Genomic DNA, 21,164 nt, shown 5'->3' with positions numbered 1-21,164 from the left:
ACAGAATTCCAGACACCTTAAAAATTCAACCTATCAGCTTTTCTAGCAGTGCTTCAACTATACAGTATAATCCATCTGTGAATATTCACCATAAATCACCAGAGGCACAACAATGTCCACACAGTATACAACAACCCTGGCAAGTAAGTACAGCCTATATTATATAAAATTGTACCTATTTGTCAAAATAAAAAATGTCTCTTAACCACATTCAAGACTATGGTACCTTGGGTAAGAAGAGAAGGAGAGGAGAAAAGAATATATAGGAGACACATACAGGAGTCCTCATCTCTTTCAAGTTTTATTATTAAGAAGTGATCATAAAACATACATATGAAGGTACTATATGGCATAATGTGAAGATCTAGTAAAGTTTAATGCTGGTCACAGGTGTTTGATACATTATACTCTATTTCTATAGTTATACTCCATTTGTTTGATATCGTTCAAAATGAGAAAACTGTATTAGGAAAAAAACTAGAGAATATAAAAGCTAGAAATATATTATGTTCCTGGATGGGAAAACAATACTCCAAAGTTGTTACTCCTCTACAAATTAACCTGTAATCTAATGTAAACCCAATTACAAGATAATTTATAAAGTATTTAATTTAAAAAATTTATTTAAAAATATAAAAAATTTATTTAAGAATTTATAAAATAAATTTATAAAATAAATTTTCATAAAATTTGGCTAAGAATATAATAAATTCATTTAGTAATGTCAAAGCACATTACAAAATTTTAATAATTATAATACTGTGATATTGGTGAAAAACAAAAAGCAGATCACTGAAACAAAAGAATGATTCCCAAAAGATCTTTTTTTCTTTTTTTAAAGATTTTATTTATTTATTTGACAGAGAGGACAGAGATGACAAGTAGACAGAGGCAGGCAGAGAGAGAGGGGGAAGCACACTCCCTGCTAAGCAGAGAGCCCTTGATACCAGGATCCTGAGAACATGACCTCAGCTGAAGACAGAGGCTTAACCCACTGAGTCACCGAGATGCCCTGATTCCTAAAAGATTTCTAAGTGATACATGCTATCTAATAAAGTTAGCCTTTCAAACTAGTTCTAAGAAGATGACTGTTCACTCAATAATTTGGGGACAATATATCAATTCTATATTGAGAGAAGGAATACTAGAAAGCTAACAGAAGTCACAGAAGAATATGTTAATGACTGTGGTAGGGAAGGGCCTTCTTAAGCAAGATGTAGACTGTGAAATCAATAATGGGAAAGAATAAGCTTTCTTAAATTAAAAGTTATAGCTTATGAATTTCAAAAGATACACTAAATGAAATTAAAGAACACCAGGAAAGGGGTGTCTGCCTTCAGCTCAGGTCATGATCCCAGAGTCCTGGGATCAAGCTCAGCATCAGGCTCCCTCCTCGGCAAGAAGCCTGCTTCTCCCTCTGCCACTGCCCCCTGCTTGTGTTCCCTCTCTCGTGTCTCTCTGTCAAATAAATAAAATCTTAAAAAAACAAACAAACAGAAAACAACACTGGGAGAAAAAAAAATGTAATACATCTAACAAAGTATCCAGAATATATAAAGAATTTCTATAAATTGGTAAGAATATTAGCAAACCCATTAGAAAAGTTCAAAGTCTATAAAAGAAGTCCAATAATTCCATTAAGTAGAAATAAGTACTTTCGGTACTTCTGATGTAAACTGAAAGACAATTTGTTTGATAGGACCCTTTACAGTGTTAAGTCACACACCCCTGATACTTCTGTATTCATCTCAGAGAAACACTTGTGCATATACACCACAAGGCATGCTTTGCAAGAATTCTCACTGCAGGAGCATTCAGAATAGAGAAAAATGGTAAACAGTCTCAATGTCTAGCAACAGGGAACTATATAAACATTAGTAAATGCATACTATAGAACACTATGGAGGGTTCAAAAGGTTTCTAAGACAAGTTAGTAAATGAAAAACACCAAGAAACTGAAGATACATGGGATGATAAATTTTATGTAAACCCACACAACTGAAACTATTTTTGCAGGTAACTATGCGTGTAAATACATAAGAGAAGGTATGAAAAGGAACATATCACACGGTAATAGCTGTTACCTACAGAAGAGGTATAGGACTGACTGGCAGGGAGAGTTTAGCTTTTCTCATATAATATGAAAGTTTGTATTAGATTCCAAATGAACTTCAGAAATACAGCACTGCCGCCCTTTTTCTCCATTAAGTGCCTAAAGCAGAGTAATCTTTTTAAAAATGCAAGGCCACTAGTCACTTGTGGTTAATGTGTACTTAAAATGTGTTGACTGTAGGTAAAGAACTGGACTTTTGATTTTTTAAAGCTTAATTTAAATATAAATACCTATATGTGGCTAGTACTGCCCTGTTTTCTAGAATCTTTGCAATCTCTCCTTTTCCCCTTGTCTTTTCATTCTGGGAAATCTCCTTTACTTGCACAGATTTACCTATCACCCTAAAGTGTACTCCAGGCCTACATTTTCACCTGGTCCAGATAATGGCCAGCAGGTACTTTAAAGCATTTCCCTTCAAAGACTGTTCCGTCCTCCTTAACATTTTCCTTAAGCATACACAATGCCTTGTCACATCAAATGTACTCAGCAACTGCAAACAACATGTATTCTATCACCCCAGTAACTCACATCCATTTTCTCCCCTGCTGTCACAATACCCTGTTAACCCTAATTCCTCTTTTGGAAATTCTATTACTACTGTGTTTCCACTCTTCTCTCCTTGCACTCTGTTATTCTTGTTCATCTTACAAGTTATAGCTAGATCAATTAAGCACACCTCTGAGGTCACTTACGTGCTTAAAGCTTCAATGGTTAATGCAGCTGAATTAAGTAATCAAGAATACTTGACTTCCCTGAGCAATGGCTTTATTTTCTCCTTGCTAATGAACAGACTACATAACCTTTTTGCTTCATGTTCAATCATACTAACATTGTAATGTTAGCTTTACCACTAAGACATGTACATCCTCCTAATTTCTTTGGTCCTTATTTTCTATTTCAAAACTTTGTTGAAAGTATTCTTTGTTCCATTTTATCTCTAGTTCTTTTAGGAAAGAGCATATATAAATTATATATACTGATAAATTCAGTATATATTTCTCTGCCTGAAATTCAATGTCAACCAAAATACGATCTCAGCCTACCTGATCTCTCACTACTCGTTTACCCACTCCTTACACTATACACAGCCAGATTTTATTCCTCACTGTTCCCCACATAGAATATAACTCTTCTGCCTCCATACATGCTGTTCACTACATTTGGAACAATACCCCGACCTCTGCCTTAGTAATTCCTGTGGCATCTCAGGTTATTATTCCAACTCATCCTTTATAACCTAAAAAAAAAAACAAAAACCCTCAATCTTCTACTGATTTTCACAATACCATTCTACCATTCTTTCTTCCCTACTTAAAGCTCCATTATAGTGCTCTTAAATTTTAAGTGTGAAAGAATATATAGACAAATCTCATAAGTCACACTCTGATGTGAAATTATGGATGGCTTATCTTACCCCCATTTTCTAAATTTTCTACAAAAAAAAGCCATGTATTATCTTTATAATTATAGGGAAAAAATGCCAGACAAATGTCGAGAGGGACACTGCTGTGTCTCCTCTGTGGGGCTCAGCCAAATGAGTCACACATAAAACATGCTCTGGTAAAAGTACCTGTTAAACAGGCATTTATGTCAAGGATTATCTAAAGGAGCACAGTACTTTAATGTGGACAGGATCTTTGTGATCACATATTAATAAGCATTCTTACTTCATAAATTATTAAAAAAACCCTGTTAATTCAAGAATATGAAGAATTGTCTGAAGGTCTCACAACAATGTTGTTGAATTAAGTCTCAGGCCCAGAATGGTTTTTAAATACAAGAAAATGACATAGTATAATATAATAAAAACAAAACTACCAAAATACAATAGGCAGCAAAATACCTAAATGAGATACGTGAGGAGTGATTAAAAAATGGAAAAGAGACTCATAGTTAATCCCTCAGAGAGACTTCCGGTTTTAGCTCTGACATGTAAAGAGCTTAGAGTTGTCATTCCCATCATTACAACAACAAAAAACTGAACGAACCAAAATCATTGACTTTTCTTAAGCTCCTTAGAGTTCACAGGGCAAACTGTCACCCTGAAATCTGGAGAGACAGACAAATACAGAGAATCTTAGCCAAATATATGGAATCACAACCAGCCATCTGCTATATGGAACAGAAGCCACTGGAGCCATTAATTGGTAGGAACACTTAAATGATAATTTTGACAAACTGCTGGAGTCTGAATATGGACAAGCTTTAGTAAGAAACACAATCTTTAGGAGGGGTTCCTTACACTCTTGTGGGCTTTCCTTCCAACAATTCTACCAGGTTTTCTTGGTGAAGAACCAAAAAAGATCCCCTCATAGCTCTGAGAAGAGGAGAAGATTAAGAATTGCAAAGTATGGGGTGCATGGGTGGCTCAGTGGGTTAAGCCTCTGCCTTTGGCTGAGGTCATGGTTTTAGGGTCCTGGGATTGAGCCCTGCATTGGGCTCTCTGCTCAGCAGGGAGCCTGCTTCCCCCTCTCCCTCTGCCTACTTGTGATCTCTGTCTGTCAAATAAATAAATAAAATCTTGAAAAAAAAAAAAAAAGAATTGCAAAGTGTGCCCAGAGCCTCTTTTACAATTAAGGCTTACTCTTCAGGGAAAAAGATTTTACCAGAGCCTTTGCAGAAGTAGGGAAAGGGAACTTCCCTGACCCTAGCCACCTCTATCTAGCCTTCCTATCTCATCTATGGGAGAAAAAGTTAAGAAAGACTTGGCAGGGTCACAGGTCTGAGGATACATGCCCACTAAAGCACTGAGATTTAATCATCAGATTACAGAGGGCTTCTACTCCCCCTTGCCTTACCATTACACCAAAAATGCTCTGGTGTAACAACGATGGAATCTACTAAAAGATGCAGACTATATCTAAGGAGGAGTTTTTTGGAAACAACAGGGGAGACAAGAATACCAGAGGAAGTCTGAAGTTTCTGACACCTACTGCTAACATTAAACATAACCCAACTCCTTGTTAAATGGACGTAAGACCTTATATAAAGGGCTTACTCACCTCAGCTCCAACTACCCAATACATCATGTCTAACTTAAAACAAACAAATACAAGATGTATTAAAAAGCAAGAAAAATCAGTCTAAAGTGATAAAGCAAGTATCAGAACCACCCAGATTTTGGAATTAGCAAAGAATTTAAAACAACTAGATATTAGGTATTCTCACGAAAAAAGTAAACAACATGTAGAAACAGATGGATAATGTATATAGATTTTTTTTTTTTGGTCTGTTTAGAAACTTCAAAAAAATTTAGAGGAAATGATAGAAATCCAAAACACTGTAACAGAATGCCTTTCGTGGGCTCATCAGTAGATGGGACACAGCCAAGGACAGAGTCAGTGAGCTCGAAGGCAGGTTAACAGAAACTTCCCGAACTGAAAATCAAAGACCAAAAAAAAAAAAGGAAAAAGAGCACAGAACATCCAAGAACCGCAGGAAAATATCAAAATGGACCAGAACATCTAAGAACTGTGGGAAACTGAGGCAGAGACAGATAAAAGTGAAATAGGAGGGCCCCTGGGTGGCTCAGTGGGATAAGCCTCTGCCTTCGGCTCAGGTCATGATCTCCGGGTCCTGGGATCGAGTCCTGCATCGGGCTCTCTGCTCAGCGGGGAGCCTGCTTCCCTCTCTCTCTCTCTGCCTGCCTCTCTGCCTACTTGTGATCTCTGCCTGTCAAATAAATAAATAAATAAAATCTTTAAAAAAAAAAAAAAAAAAGCAAAATAGGATACCTTCATTTTGGAATACCAGAAAGAAAAGAGAGAAAGAAACAAAAGAAATATTTGAAGCAATAATGGCCACGAATTTTCCAAAATTAGTAAGATTCCAAACCACAGACCTCAGATGCTTAGAAAACACCAATCAAGAAACTACACCAAGACATGTCATATTCAAACTGTAGAAAACCAAAAACAGAGAAAATCTTAAATAAAGCTGGAGATGGGAGTGAGCTGGGGGAAATGGGGAAAACCTTACCTAGACAGGAATAAGGATGAGGATTATAACAGACTTTTTGTCATAAAAAATGGAGACAAGAGGACCGGAGGGTAAAACATTTAAAGTATTGTTGAAAGAAAACCTCACCAACCTAGAATTCTATATCCCAGTGATATTTCCTTCAAAAGTGAAGAAAAAATTAAGGGTTTCTCAGGCAATGAAAAATTTAGGAAATTCATCTCTAGCAGATCTGCTCTGAAAGAAATATTAAAAGAAATTCTTTCGGAAGAGGGAAAATGATATAGATCAGAAATTTGGATCTATGAAAAAGAAGTGTCAGAAAAGGAATATATGAAGGTAAAAGAGAATCTTTTATTTCCTTATTCTTGGCCTAAAAAGTAACTTTTTAAAATCATAACAAGAGCAATGTATTGGGTGATTACAGCATATGACTACAATATTATAAGTATGGAGGGAAGAACTGGGATGATTCTGTTAAAAGGTATCTGCATTATACATTAAGTAGAATAGTGTTTTTGAAGGTAGACACAGTTAAAACATATATTGCAAACTAAGGTAACCCCCAGAGAAATTATATAATCCCCTAGAAAATATAGTATTAAGAAATGACTTAGATAAAAGCTAATCACATAAAAACTCAAAGTAAAAATGCTAACACTGGAAAAACCTGACAACTAAGATCTTAAGACTATTAATGATAACACACAAATATTATTGGTTGATGAATGTGGTAGGTATCGTTCTGAGGCATTTATATGTACTATTTTCATTTATTTAAAAAAAATCATCCTATTTTCAAACAAAGAAACACACAGAGATCAAATTACTTGCTCCGTAATGTACAGAAAAGTGGCAGAGCTGAATTTATTCCCAGACAGCAGTAGGTGAGAAGAACAATATCATATACCCGTAAATACTATCTCTTTATTAGCCGAAATGAATCAATGGTCTAATCATATGGATTAATCCTCAATGTGGCTTCTAATTCACATTAAAATTCACTAATAATACTATCATATATTCCACAGACTTAAATTATATTATACCTAAAGAAATTCATATACCAATGATTAAGCTGCAAACATATACTGAGGTTTAAAAAAAAAATGTGTTAATGATGTGTCTATGATGTACACACAGTAATACTTTACCACTGTTAAACATCTTAAAAATCAGAACAGAAATAGGTTAGAATTTTATGATGTATACAGCAAAAGGCAGCATTTCAGTGTTTCTCTTTAGCAACAGATATATATTTAGCAATGAATGGTTATATAAAGCTACTACCTTTATCCAATTTTCTAGCTCTAGATAACTTTTCTTGAGATCTCCTTTTTAATTCTTGGACTGGAATACAAGCCAGTGCTTTCTCCTGGAGAGCAAGGTTCTCATAGACCAGAACATGCTGAATGTTGGACCGGAGAACTTTTAGAATGACTGAATCAGTAGTAACCTAATAGAAAAAAAAAATACTGGTTAGCTTTTCTTTGTATGCTACAAAAATAACATATAATAAAAAATGGTGGTTCTATGATTTCATAGGTAAAGTGGAATTATGGATTTACTAAAATATAATACTCAAAGCCTAAATAATATTAGTTTTAGGAGATACCCTAGGAGTATATCTTTAGGAGATATCTTTGTCACAGTCGAAGATTATCTATTCTCTTTCTCGGAATACATTATTGAGGATATATTTAAACAGAGGTATGCTAGATTCTTGATTACAAGTTTGGATCAAGATAGTGCTCTGAGGGGTGCCTGGGTGGCTCAGTCGGTTAAGTGGCTAACTCCTGATTTTGGCTCAGGTCATTTCTTGGCTCAGGTAATGGCCATAGAGCCTTGGAATTGAGCCCTGAGTCAGGCTCCATGCTCAGCGGGGAGTCTGCATGAGGCTTTTCTCTCCCTCTCCTGCAGCCCCTGCCCCCACTCACGTGCACCTGCGTGTTCTCTCTCTAAATAAATCTTAAAAAAAGAAAAAAAAAGTGCTCTGAGCAATACATTTAACAGCCCTTCCAGTTCAAATCCCCGCAAGTAACATAATTAAAACAAAACAAAACAAAACAAAACAAAAAAACCCCTCCATATGGCATTAGTAAAGGAAGGATCTTCAAGGATCTTCAAGGATCAGGAATTTTGAGAAACTCCTAAGAATAACAGATACAAATGGTCTAAAGGAAAAAACCATGGCAATATGACTCCCCAAAAGAGTGGTTACACAAACTAAAAAAAAAGTTTTCAAAACAATCCCAAAGACAGAGGAGCCACAGGATCCAAAGCAGAAAAGGGCCTTGGAACAAACATTAGTGACACTGGCTGGGCTCTGCAGGAGGAATAGCCAGTTATCTCCCCGCTGTCCCCACCCCATCATTCCTTCTCAACAAAGAACCATGCTTCTGAGAAGTGAGAGAGGCTGCTTAGTCCCAAAGGAAAGAGAAACATCCAAGCTCAGAACAGCGGCTTCTGGTACAGCCCATCTTGTTATGTTCTACCCCTACCCATGGTTGCTAGAAGCAGATGCCACATTGACAGGCTAGCAGGACCTCTCAGACTCACTGGATCTGCAACAATCCACACTGTTGCAATGATACACTAGAATCAACATCAGAAGAACTAACCCTGTGGTCATAACAGCAAGTCTATCTTCAGAGATTTGACAGCATACTGTATTCAGAGAAAGACAACTATGGATCTTGGAAATTAAAAATTTAAACACTGAAATACAGTATACATTGTGTCAAACAGTAGAATAAACATAGTTAAAAAGTAATCAATTAGAAGACTGAGCCAAGACATTTTCTGAAAATGTGGCACAAAAAACCCAAATAGATGCCGAAGATAAATCCAAGTTTCCAAATCCAGTTAACAGAAGTCTAGAAAGTAGAGAAGAAACAGTAGAAAAGAGAAACTTCTCAAAGAAACAGTGGAAACCAATTTCTGAGACCTGAAAAGCCAGTATGAATGGAAGAATAAAACAAAGCATATAGTAGTGACATTTCATAACAGTTAAGTAGAAAAACAAAATCCCAAAGCCTTTTATGAATCTGATAATATCATTGGAAACAATGAAGCAAATTCTTTGAAAATCTGAGGGAAAATGACTGGGAATATAGGATTCCTACCCAGCCAAGCTAATCACACAGGAGGGCAGAATAAATACGTTTTCTGATATGTAGCAGTACAGAAAGTGTACCACTCACAAATCTTATCTAAAAGAATTCTTAGAGAAGTTATTTTCCCCTCAAAATACAATATAATCAAAGTAAATAAACAGATGACCCAGGAGTAGAAATTGATATAAATAAAAGCGGGAGAAGTGAGTTAAAAAAATAAACTAGTAAAACCTAAGTTCTGATTATAAATAATAACTGAAAAGGAAAATCTCAATTTTTCTCATAAAGAAGGTATCAGGGAAGGGAGCAGAAAGAGTTAAAGCTTTCTGAGGTTCCTGTCTTGTTATGTTATTAAAAAAATATAAAAGTTGGAGTGGCTAGGTGGCTCAGTGGGTTGAGCCTCTGCCTTCTGCCTTTGGCTCAGGTCATGAGCTCAGGGTCCTGGGATTGAGCCCTGCATCGGGCTCTCTGCCTGGTGGGGACACTGCTTCCCCCCTCTCTCTCTGCCTGCCTCTCTGCCTTCTTGTGATCTCTCTCTCTCTGGTAAATAAATAAAAAAATTTAAAAAATATCTGTATTAAAAATTTAAGGGCAATAGGGGTGCCTGGTGGCTCTGTGGGTTGATGCCTCTGTCTTCGGCTCAGGTCATGATCTCAGGGTCCTAGAATCGAGTCCCGCATCGGGCTCTCTACCCATGGTTGCTAGAAGCAGATGCCACATTGACAGGCTAGCCTGCTTCCCTTCCTCTCTCTCTGCCTACTTGTGATCTCTGTCAAATAAATAAATAAAATCTTAAAAAAAATTTTAAGGGCAATAATAGAGGACTAAATAAAGAAGATATTTAACTTTCTAACTTCTAAACAGAAAAGAGTGGAAGAAAACTGCTCTCAATATAAAACAAAGATAGAAAAAAGGAAAAAACAAAAGCAAGGACACAGGTAACACAAAATAAGAGGTCAGAAATAAATTCAAACATATTAACAATTATGGTAAATATGAACAGATTAAATATGTATATTAAAATGCAGAGTCAGATTAATTTAAAAAATAAAAACCATTATCAAATACTCCCTGACATTATCTAGGACTTAAACATTTTTTTTTTAATTTTTAAATAAACATATAATGTATTATTAGCCCCAGGGGTACGGGTCTGTGAATCGCCAGGTTTACACACTTCACAGCACTCACCATAGCACATACCCTCCCCAATGTCCATAACCCCACCATCCTTCTCCCTAACCCCCTCTCCCCGGCCCCCCTCAGTTTGTTTTGTGACATTAAGAGTCTCTTATTATCCAGGACTTTATAAAGTCCTGGGGATGGATGTCTAAGAGACATCACTTTATTGTCTAAGAGAGAGGAAAGGTATTAAATAATGACAAAACCACCATATTAAGTCAACAAATATTTGTGTATAAATGTGTGTATATGTTACATACTGGAAAAATAATAGAGACCAAAACAGTCAAGGATATTATCCTCACAAAGTAGTCTATTGATACAGAAACTAATACTGGTACAACAATGTTCATTTACTCAAATATTTAATGTGCCTTTATTATTTGCTAGGTACCGGGGCTATAATAGTAAGTTAGTCAATTTAAAACAGGTGTAAGAAGAGTAAGCAAATACAGAAGATAGTGACACTGTACAACAGGGTTCTGAACCTAGAACTCCCTGAAAAAATGGTATTTTTTATATTTGCAGTTGAGTACTAAGGATAAGAAGCTAATAGGAAAGGGAAAAGGTGAATCCTATTGGAAGGAACAGCATATAGGTAGCTGGAGAGTGTGTTTGTGGGGATATGTTCAGGAAATTATGTAGGATCAGAGAAAATTCAGGGTGTTGAGAGCATGGGAAACCAAGAGGGAATGGTAGAGAATGCTGAGCATGATGCGGAGTTAATAAGCAGCTATCTTTCTGGTCTACCTCCATTGCAATGGGAACCTATTAAAGACTTTTAAGCAAGGGAGTAAAACCATCAGATTTACATCTTCAGAATATCACTCTAGCTGAATCTTGAGAACGGAGGTTACAGATGATCCAAGGGGGGCCTACTGCAGAACTCTGAAAGAGCTAGTGGCTTTAGTAGGAGTAAACTGAATAAAAAGAACTTAGGAAACAGGATCAGCAAATCTTGGTGACTGAACTGTGGAGTCAGGGGGCAGCTGGAAAAGTAGGAAAATATATTAGTAATATCTGTGGATTTTGAGTGAACAACTAACTGGGTCAATGGCTGAACCACTTATGGTAGAAGAAAAACCAAGAAATGATTGACCTAAAGATGATGAACGGTTAAGTAAAAATGAACTGAACAAAAGTGCATTAAATTTGGCAGCATGGAGGTTTTTGATGATCTTAGGAAGATTTCTGATAGTGTTAGTAAAAAACAAATTGTAAAAAATTTAGTTGTGTAACTGTGTCCCAAAATGGCCTATAAGTACCTAAAGCAGCAGCATAAAATGGTCTATGGGAAAGTGTACAGAAATTATTAGAACTATTTTTTTTTAGCCAAAAATAATTAAAGCAATTAGGTTATAAGAACACTTAGTATTGGGTGATTAGTGGCTAGCAAGCTGGCCTGAGGAAAGACAGGACCACAAAGTACAGGGGGAGTTAGAACTGGCACTTTCACATTTAATACTACTTACCATATTATAAGGTTCGGCAATTCATATGTACCTGGCTAAGTGAATTTACAGATTATGTTATACAGTTTTCACTAACAAACACTCAACCTGTAAAAGATTACAAAGACTGGGAGCACTTGGCTGGCTCAGTTGGTGGAGCATGCAGGTCTTGATCTTGGGGTTGTGAATTCAAGCCCTAAGTTGGGTGTGGAGGTTATTTAAAATATTAAAAAAATATCGGGGTGCCTGGGTGGCTCAGTGGGTTAAAGCCTCTGCCTTCGGCTCAGGTCATGATCCCAGGGTCCGGAGATCGAGCCCCACAATGGGCTCTCTGTTCAGCAGGGAGCCTGCTTCCTCCTCTCTCTCTGCCTGCCTCTCTGACCACTTATGATCTCTGTCTGTCAAATGAATAAATAAAATCTTTAAAAAAAAAAAGAATTAAAAATATTTACTCACTAGCTTCTGTTGACATTTTTTCCTGATACAGTATAATGGCAGAACAGTACATGTATATAATTTATAAACAAAAATTTATAAGGCTATGCTCAAACATTTTACTGATAGTGTACATGACTAAAGAAGGGAAAGCTTGCTAGACATGTACATGAGAAGTAAAGATACAGTGATGAGTACAGGGAGCTCTTTCAGAAAATGTCTGTAAAGAAATGAGACCCAGAGGACATGTAGTACGCAGGGATATATGTATGTTGGCTTGTTTCTCAGATATAAGAGTTTACAGGAAGGCTTCCTAAACATTAATCTGCTTGTGAAAAACACAGATTACCTAATTCCACCCCCATCCTTTCCGATTTAGCCAGTCTAAGGTTGGGTTACATCTAGGAACCTGAATGTGCAGCTCATCCTGATGCCAACAGCCTAACCTCAGATGAAAACCGCACTAAAGCAAGGTTTAAATGCCAATGAAAAGAATTCCCGAGATAAGACGAGGTTCAAGACTGCACATAGTCCACAGGAGATTCCACACTGAACGGAGGAGAAGGGACGCAGGGACAAAGAAGGAACTGCCTTTTATTGAGAGCAGACACGGTTCCCCATTCACAGAAGGGATGAGTGCAACAGAGGATTAAAGACACTTACTGAAGGTCTCGTGATGAGAAATCCAGGGTATTCCCAAGAGGGAGGAGTACGCTCTTTTACCAAAACTGATACAGAAACACACAAAACAGGTCTCCATTTTTAAAGAACTCTTACAAAAAGGAAGCACAGCTATATTTTTGCTGTTGTTTTTATATGTAGGTTTTCATTTACTGAGAGAGGGTAAGAACTCATCTAGAGAATTTTTATTTTCAATTTGATACTTCCAATCTGGAAACCACCTCACTCTTTGTGGTTTTTATGGCACTCAAACAATCCTGAATGAGAGTTTATTTTCTTGCCTGATTTCTTTACATATTCTTTGGCACAACTCCATACACACTAAGAGATAAAAGCAAAGTCTGCTGGTTGCATGGTGACTACAGCAGTGGGGCAACCACATAAACAGGTAGCAGGTAATTGCCTGAGAGAGGTGAAGTTATTTAGCATACAAACAGAAGTTCAAAATGTGCAATCTGTCTGGTTTTAGGTCAAAACGATGGTTTGCTTCACTGATCAATACTTATATTTCAATTATTTTGGTTTCTAATTGAAATATATTCAAGACTCTTCATTAATTAAAAAAAAATGTTTATTTTGTCAAATCATGTGATATAATCCGTACAAGCTGGATTAGCAAATTTACTTCTTTAGTAAAGGACCAGGGGTTCTCAAGCCCACCAGTCTTCCTCCTGCCTTTATGCAGCCTTGTTGTGACTTTTAAATTTAGAATCTGCCTTTTTAAGCATAGAAGTTCTGTTTAATAATTTAACATTAGTTTTAAACAGTTTGTGACTTTAATCACCTTATTTCTTACAACCCCTCTTTTTTTTTTTTTTTTCTATTTATAAAAGTAAATGTTGTTGTAATAAATTGTCAGGAAATACCGAGTGGTATAAACAATATGGAATCACCCATAATTTCACCCTAAGATAAAATTATGGCTAAGATACCTGTGTATAGCTTTCCATACCTTTTGAAAATTAAAGTATTTGTGTATGTGCATTTTTAATAAGAAAATTGAAATATTATATACATATACACGACATATGTTGTTTAATTTTGGAATTCTCAGTTTATCACTTTTCCCCCATATAACAACTCTCTTAATGCCCAAAAGACCGTATCATCATTTTTAATGGATGCTAAGAATCCTGGTATATGGACATGTTGTAATATAAGTGAGCCACTATTGAAGGTTATGCAGTATTGTTTACCTTGAAGAATGGTAGATTCACAAGAAACTGGAAATCTAATGTCCGAATAGAAGACTTCTTATCAAATAAAGATCATATAGAGATCCAGACTAAAACATTTCCTATGAGATTAAGTTTAAACCAACTCAAAAAAAATAAGCCAACTCATTTTATCATTGTCTAATAATACAATATTACACACATAATTTCAAGAGTAATTTCAGATGATAATGCTTTTAAATAAATAAATGCATACCCATACACACAATGGGCAATAATTTCTAGAGTGATTAGAGTTGATGAAGTCCTTAACAATTCTATACAAATGCTAAAAGCACGCATGTGGCAAATAAAAGTATGCAGCTAAACTAGTTCTGTAATAACAGAGGCTTATTTTAAGCAAATCATACTTCAGAATCACATATTTTCAACCTAGATAAAGTTGCAAAATTGGAAATATAATGCCTTTAACATTCCAAGGTCTATGTCTTTGAAAAACTCTCTCTGCTGTTTCAAAACTGCTTTTCAAAGACAAAGGGTATAAAAATATATAAAGGTTTATTGGGAAATTATGTCCTTTAGGAACACTAAACACTCAGCATGTATAACCAGCAAATTTAAAAGTCAATTGAGTCATTAGGGAAATGCAAATTAAAGTCACAATGAGATACTACCCAACATCCACTAAAATTGCCATAATAAAAACAACAGTAACAAGTGTCAGGGAGGATATTGAGAAACATTCATGCACTGCTGGTGAGAACGTAAAATGGTGCAACAACTTTGGAAAACAGCTTGGCAATTTCTTAAACCATTAAACATAAACTTACCATACAACCTAGTGGTTTCACTCCTAGGAATCTACCCAAGAGAAATGAAAACACAAAGCCTTGTATGTGAATATTCATAGCAGCCTTATTCCTAATTGGCAAAGATGGGAAATAACAAATATCCATCATGGAATACTATCCAGCAGCAAAAAGGAATAAAATACTGATACATCCTACAATATGAATAAACTTCAAAAACACACAAAGAAGGCAAAAGCAAAAAAACTACATATTGTGTAATTCCATTTACATAAAATATCCAGAGAAAGCAGCAAAATAAGTTTCTAACAACATCAACTCTTATTGAGTATCAGGATATTCCAGGACTTTACATCTTAAAGGAAAAGCTTACTGGCAAACTTCAACATCACTATCACTTTGATTTGTATTTCAAAATTTTACTTGATGCAGTTTTAACCAAAGAAATATTGTAATAGTTATGAGCACATCAGTGCTCAGGATTTATCTAGTTTATACACATTCAGTGTTTTTTATTTTTATTTATTTATTTATTTATTTATTTATACAGATTTTTATTTATTTGACTGAGAGATCACAAGTAGGCAGAGAAGCAGGCAGAGAGAGAGAGAGAGAGAGAGAGAGAGAGAGAGAGAGGAGGAAGCAGGCTCCCTGCAGAGCAGAGAACCTGATGCAGGACTCAATCCCAGGACCCTGAGATCATGACCTGAGCTAAAGGGAGAGGCTTAACCCACTGAGCCACCCAGGCACCCCATTCAGTGCTTTTTAAATCTTTCTCTTGCTGCTTGCCTTTGGTCTATTTTAATTATCAATTAAGTATACCCACTCAAAATAGGCAAGGCAGGGGAACATAGCTGTCAAATTCTGTAACATAATAAATAGTGGTGATGAATGCTTAAAAAACAAAATACTTTTTCTAAACTATGCATTCCAGTGATCCATGGATAAACAAGACTTGGTGATAAAAAATAAGATTAATTCTAATTTCTCTGAAGGAACTCAGAAAAAGATATTGTGTCCCAAGGACTAGAGAAATAAGAATTGGTAATAGACTGCCTACTAAAAGCATATGTTTTTGGTAAAGTTTATTTTCCTCTAAACTCTACATTTGTTTTGTCAATAAAATGACATTTTGTTTTTAGTTTAGAATACAGAGGCTTTCTAGTGATTATAGAGTTTTAAAGGCCTCAAATTATATATGAATTACAAGGTTAAGAAAAAAAGAGGGGTGCCTGGGTGTCTCAGTCAGGTGGCTGCCTTCAGCTCAGGTCATGATCCCAGGGGCCTGAGATCCATCCCTGCATCGGGCTCCCTGCTCAGCAGAGTCTGCTTCTCCCTCTGTCCCTCCTCCTTCTCATACTCCCCCAACAAAATAAGTAAAATCTTAAAAAAAAAAAAAAAAAAAAAAAGGAATGAAGAAAAAAAAGAGGTTACAGAAGAGTCAGAAAATGTGAATTTACCTCCTCCCTCAGAACACTAACAAAATACTACTTAGTCCAGGAAATAGCTATTTTGTAAAATAAAATGTTTTTGTGTATTACACGCTTTTCTGAAAAGCTGATTAGTACTGTGCATTTTAAATTGTAACAATGAAATTAAATCTTAAAAGGAAATCTTAAAAGATATATTCTAACACTATAGTTAGAAAACAAAAGAAACAGTGCTCAAAATGAAGTTAAATGTGCTTCTGTTATCAACCTTAATTGTAAAACTGAGGACAACCTCAGGTATTCCAATATGGAACACACATGCTCACAAGACGGGCACAAAAAGAATCCACTGGGGCACATTTTAGATTTACTTTTTATTTCACTTTTTAAAAAAATTGTTGTATAAGTGCATAACATATTAGAAGTATATAATGTATAAGGAAATAGATGCTGGGTTATATACTCAACATTTTATTACTGTTAAGTTGTGTAACCAAAAACCACTCTTCTAAGGAATGGACAGACTAGGGTCACTATTATGTCACACTGGAGTTAAGTAGTTACATTTTTCTGTTACTCTGTGAATGAAGCAGCTCAGATACAAAAAGAATTATTATTACCAAGAGCAAACCTTTATAATTTACAAAGTCCTTTATAGTTTATGATGTTTTCACATATGCTATCTCATGGAATACCCACAGCCACTTAGTATCATTTCTAGTTGATCAGACATATCCAGTAATAGTTTCTAGAAGACATTTGTAAACACTAGCTGTGAAGCTAATTAGAAGAGAAAATATTTTCAAGACTTAAAAGTTAATCTAAGTAAATTGAAACACAAAGAAATATGTTTTAGAGGAATTAATTCTCCATTTAAAAAAAAGTCTGAAAGCCAAAGGACAGTTAACACTGTCTCTTCCCCTGATAGCCTTTACCACCTTTATTCTTTATTTTTTAAAGACAAGCTTAGTGTCTTCTCAGCATAAACAAAGAAATGACCCCCAGGGAAGTGAGGTTAAGGACTCTGGAATTACTCAACTGGAGAAAATTAAGGGTAGATTTAATAACTGACTCTCTAATATAAGGTCTGCTTTATGGAGGACGACACTGACAAAATGTTTTATGAAAATTAAAATAAGAGGATACGAGTTGAAGCTGGTTAGTGATAAAATTACTATAGGAAAAAAAAAACAAAATGCGAAATCTTTCTGAGTGAAAATTCGGAGGAAAACTTAAGCACCGCTATCAAAAGGAATTTTTGTAAATAGGACAGTTTCCTATTAAATAAGATCAGTTCAGTGTATCAAGGATGCCTGTTAAGAGAAGAAAGTTGGATTGCAGTTCTTCAGAAACATGTACTGCATATGCCACTAACTGAACTTCATTAATCTGGTGGCACCCCCTCAATAAATTAATGCATTATTATTTACCTTAAAGAGGCTGATTTCTTTTACCAAACTGAGGGGTTAATAATGGTTAGGCTATTGGAATTAATAATGTTCATAATGAATGGCAGCAGGTAAAATTTAGATCAGAAGTACCAGTGCAGTAGAGGTTTGATTGCCATTGTCCAGCAAGTCTGTTACTCTGGTTTTAGGTTAAAAACATATGCTAATGAATGTTACTGATTTACGTACCAAGGCAATGGGTACATTTATGAATGATAAAATGATGAAACGCCCAAGAAGCAATGAACCAAAAGTTAAGATTTAAAAGTATAAAAAAAGATAACCATTTTCCCTACTTTGTTACAAATTTGACAATTTTTTAAAGACTGAAGGAAATTTGGATGAATTACAATTCTAAGAACCAACAATAACAAGAGCAAAAATTCAGGAATAAATCACAACATATTTCAAAGCTTTTGCTGTTTCAATACTTTGAACAGTTAAGAAAGGTTTAATTCTAACATTACCGTTGAAGCAGTTGGTGGATTTGATGACTGTCCTTCACTGTTCCCTGCATGCTGGGTTAACCCACTAGGATTTGAAGGCTGTGTTACAGGAAGCTGGGTCCTGGATGCAGGTTGCTGAGATAATTCAACTTTGTAACTCTTATTTGATCCATCCAATCTGCTACTTCTCTCTATGGCAATTAGGTCACGAATTTTTTGCAGCTGTTCCACTGAAGCTTTTTTGGGAAAGATAAGATGTGTTTCTCCCTGGAATTTATAAAATTGGGAAAAATTTTAACCTTTGCTTTATACTGATAGTCATTCATATATATATATATATATATATATATAAAATGAAATATATATATATATAAAATGAAATCAATACTATAGAATACCTCATAATTTTAACAATCATTCTCATTTCCTACCATTATGGTTTTTTTTTTTTAAATAGTCAAAGGTAAAAAGTATCTATATATGAACCAGGAAGTTAAGAAAATTGGTCTCCTCCTTTGCAATATAATGCTTAGCTTATCTGATTGGTTTAAAGGCCATTAGAAAAATACTTTCTTTTAGGAATAATAAGTTACAAAGTCTCATAAGAATTATAAAAATGCACATTCTTATCTTCTCTGCAATAGTAGTATATGATACTACTATTCTCTGTGAAATTCCCTATGAAATAATAGTAACTACTAGAGATGTAGCCATACAAAATGATCTGGGGTCAAGAAGTTTGACTCTCCAAACCCGAGACTTTGAAGAACAGCTACGTGATTAGAAGTCTGGATGGGGGAAGGGTGTCCACTAATTTTTCCTAGAAAACAAAAAGTACAGCCTGGTGGTCAAGCCAAAACTATGGACTGTTAACAGTAATACAAAGGTGGTCCAAACAAAACAATCAAGCAATGAAAATCCCACTCAAGTAGTGATTCATTTAATGAATACCCATAATATAATCAGAGTGCTTTAAGACACAATAAAGATTACAACAAAGCTCACAATGTGAAACAAATTACAAAACAAAAAAAAGTTAAATGAAAAATCTTCAATCAAGTTTCAAAGCTGTGAGAAACAACAGTGTTAAAATAGAAATTCTACCAAATGGATATGGGATAAAATATTGTTAATGTGCAGTAGACAGACTTGTAGATTTTAAGCACTTAAATTAAGCTCCACAACAGAGAATGATCTATTTCCCTGGTGATGGCAAACCTTTCAGAATCAACTGACCATTACATTTCTCATTAATGACATGAAAATTAATTTCATATGAATCCCTTTTAAAAGGCTTTCAAAAGACACCATTAAGCTCCATATATTCATTTCCCATAAAATTTATAAAAACAAAACTATCATTTATTGTATTCATGTGTTCTAGGTGCTATGATAAACTTTTATGTATGTTATCTCAAGTAATTCTCACAACCATCCTGAAATGTAGGTATTAGGTTTACCCCTATTCTTTATATGAAATTATGAAAGCTCAGAAAAGTAAAATTATCTGCCTGATGCTACAGACTAATTGTTGGAGTAAACCTTGATCATTACATTAGAATTGACTACATCTTAGACTGAACAGGGCCCAAAAGCCATAAGCTTGTACTAATAGTTGGAAGTATTGAGCAAAAAGTATTTCTACAGCAGTGATGGCATACATGATTAGCAAAAATTGGATCATAATGATTTCCCAACATTAGAAAGGAACCACCCCACATCTCTGATGAGGTTTCTCTTCAGAAATCAGGTATCTTGGCTGAAACCAAATATGGAGGTTTCCCATCTCATACTGTTAGTGCCGCAACACTGAGAGAGGCAGAAGACACCACGGGCTGAGGTAGAAATCCAGCATAACAGGTACCGGGATCTATGTTCAGTCCATACCTCAGAGAAGGCCCTGATAAGACAGAGATGCTACTTGTGCCTTGCTCCCTTCCCTTCTAGCTTTACAGAACCAGTTTTAAAAGAATGTATGATTATGGCTAAAGGCTATGTACCAAAAAGTTTCATCAACTACACTGTCTTTTCACAAAAAGACAAAATTAGAGGCTTAATGCAAAAGGACAAAATTACAGGCTTAATGCACTAGATCTAATAACAGTTTAAAAAATTAATGAGAATTCCAGTATTGAACAAAATCTGTATTTCTCAACATATTTTTGCGAAGACAATTTTCACTATCAGATGCTAAGCCAACCTGGATCTGCCCACTAAGTGCTGGTAATATCTTCTAGTCACCAAGACAACTAACTCCCGCCCCCCGCCATGGGACCTGGCGAGAATCACTTCACTCAGCAAGCTGGCTGAGTCACATATTCATGTGGATCCCAGTCTTTCTCAACCTCCTCAAAATCTTCACAAAGAATGTAGCCTCAGAGGCAAGTAGGCCCAAAAGTGCCCAAGATTTTAATATACAACAAACATTTTGGGACAGGTCTGAGATTCCTACTTCATTTTCAGCTTACTAAGTTTCTTTCTAATGGTAGAGTTCAGTTGCAGTTCCATTGGTTCCTTCTGCAACTTAGCCACACTGATAAAACATTTACTGCAGATGGGTCCTGCGGTGTGAAGTCTAATGACAATCAGAACCTTGAAGTATAAATTAGCCTGATCAAAACATGTTAATCTTTTCTGAAACTTGCTCCACTTGTGTCAAATACTACTCCAGCTCTCAGTGTGGCTTGTTACCTGGCAATGGTGTGACCAACCTTTGGGTCTGGCTGAGATGGGTTTTCTAGAATGCGGGATTTTGAGTCCTAAACCCAGGACAGCCCTAGGCAAACTGGGATGGTGGTCATCACACGCCGCACTCAAATATTTGTTGAATGAAACAACAAACATGATTCCACAGAGTATGTGACATTTCAAAACTGAGAAATCAGTATAATTTCCAGTTGTCATTTACTAAATTTTTCTGT

The 21,164-nt window shown here is 35.6% G+C and overlaps 1 protein-coding gene across 3 annotated transcripts in view; it reads right to left on the bottom strand.

The window, feature by feature from the left end:
- The window catches only part of NGLY1 (N-glycanase 1), a 56,497-nt gene that overhangs the window by 22,321 nt on the left and 13,012 nt on the right, over positions 1–21,164 (bottom strand). For all 3 annotated transcript variants that reach the window (XM_059390828.1, XM_059390831.1, XM_059390829.1), the window contains 2 exons: positions 18,265–18,510; positions 7,361–7,526 (listed from right to left, as the gene is read on the bottom strand). In XM_059390828.1, coding sequence (XP_059246811.1) covers positions 7,361–7,526; positions 18,265–18,510 — 412 coding nt within the window. The remainder of the gene's footprint in view (positions 1–7,360; positions 7,527–18,264; positions 18,511–21,164) is intronic.

Source organism: Mustela nigripes, chromosome 2 (genome assembly GCF_022355385.1).
Source record: "Mustela nigripes isolate SB6536 chromosome 2, MUSNIG.SB6536, whole genome shotgun sequence".
Lineage (NCBI taxonomy): Eukaryota > Metazoa > Chordata > Mammalia > Carnivora > Mustelidae > Mustela > Mustela nigripes.
Note: the sequence above shows the minus strand (reverse complement) of the source record. Positions and strands in the feature narration are given on the sequence as shown.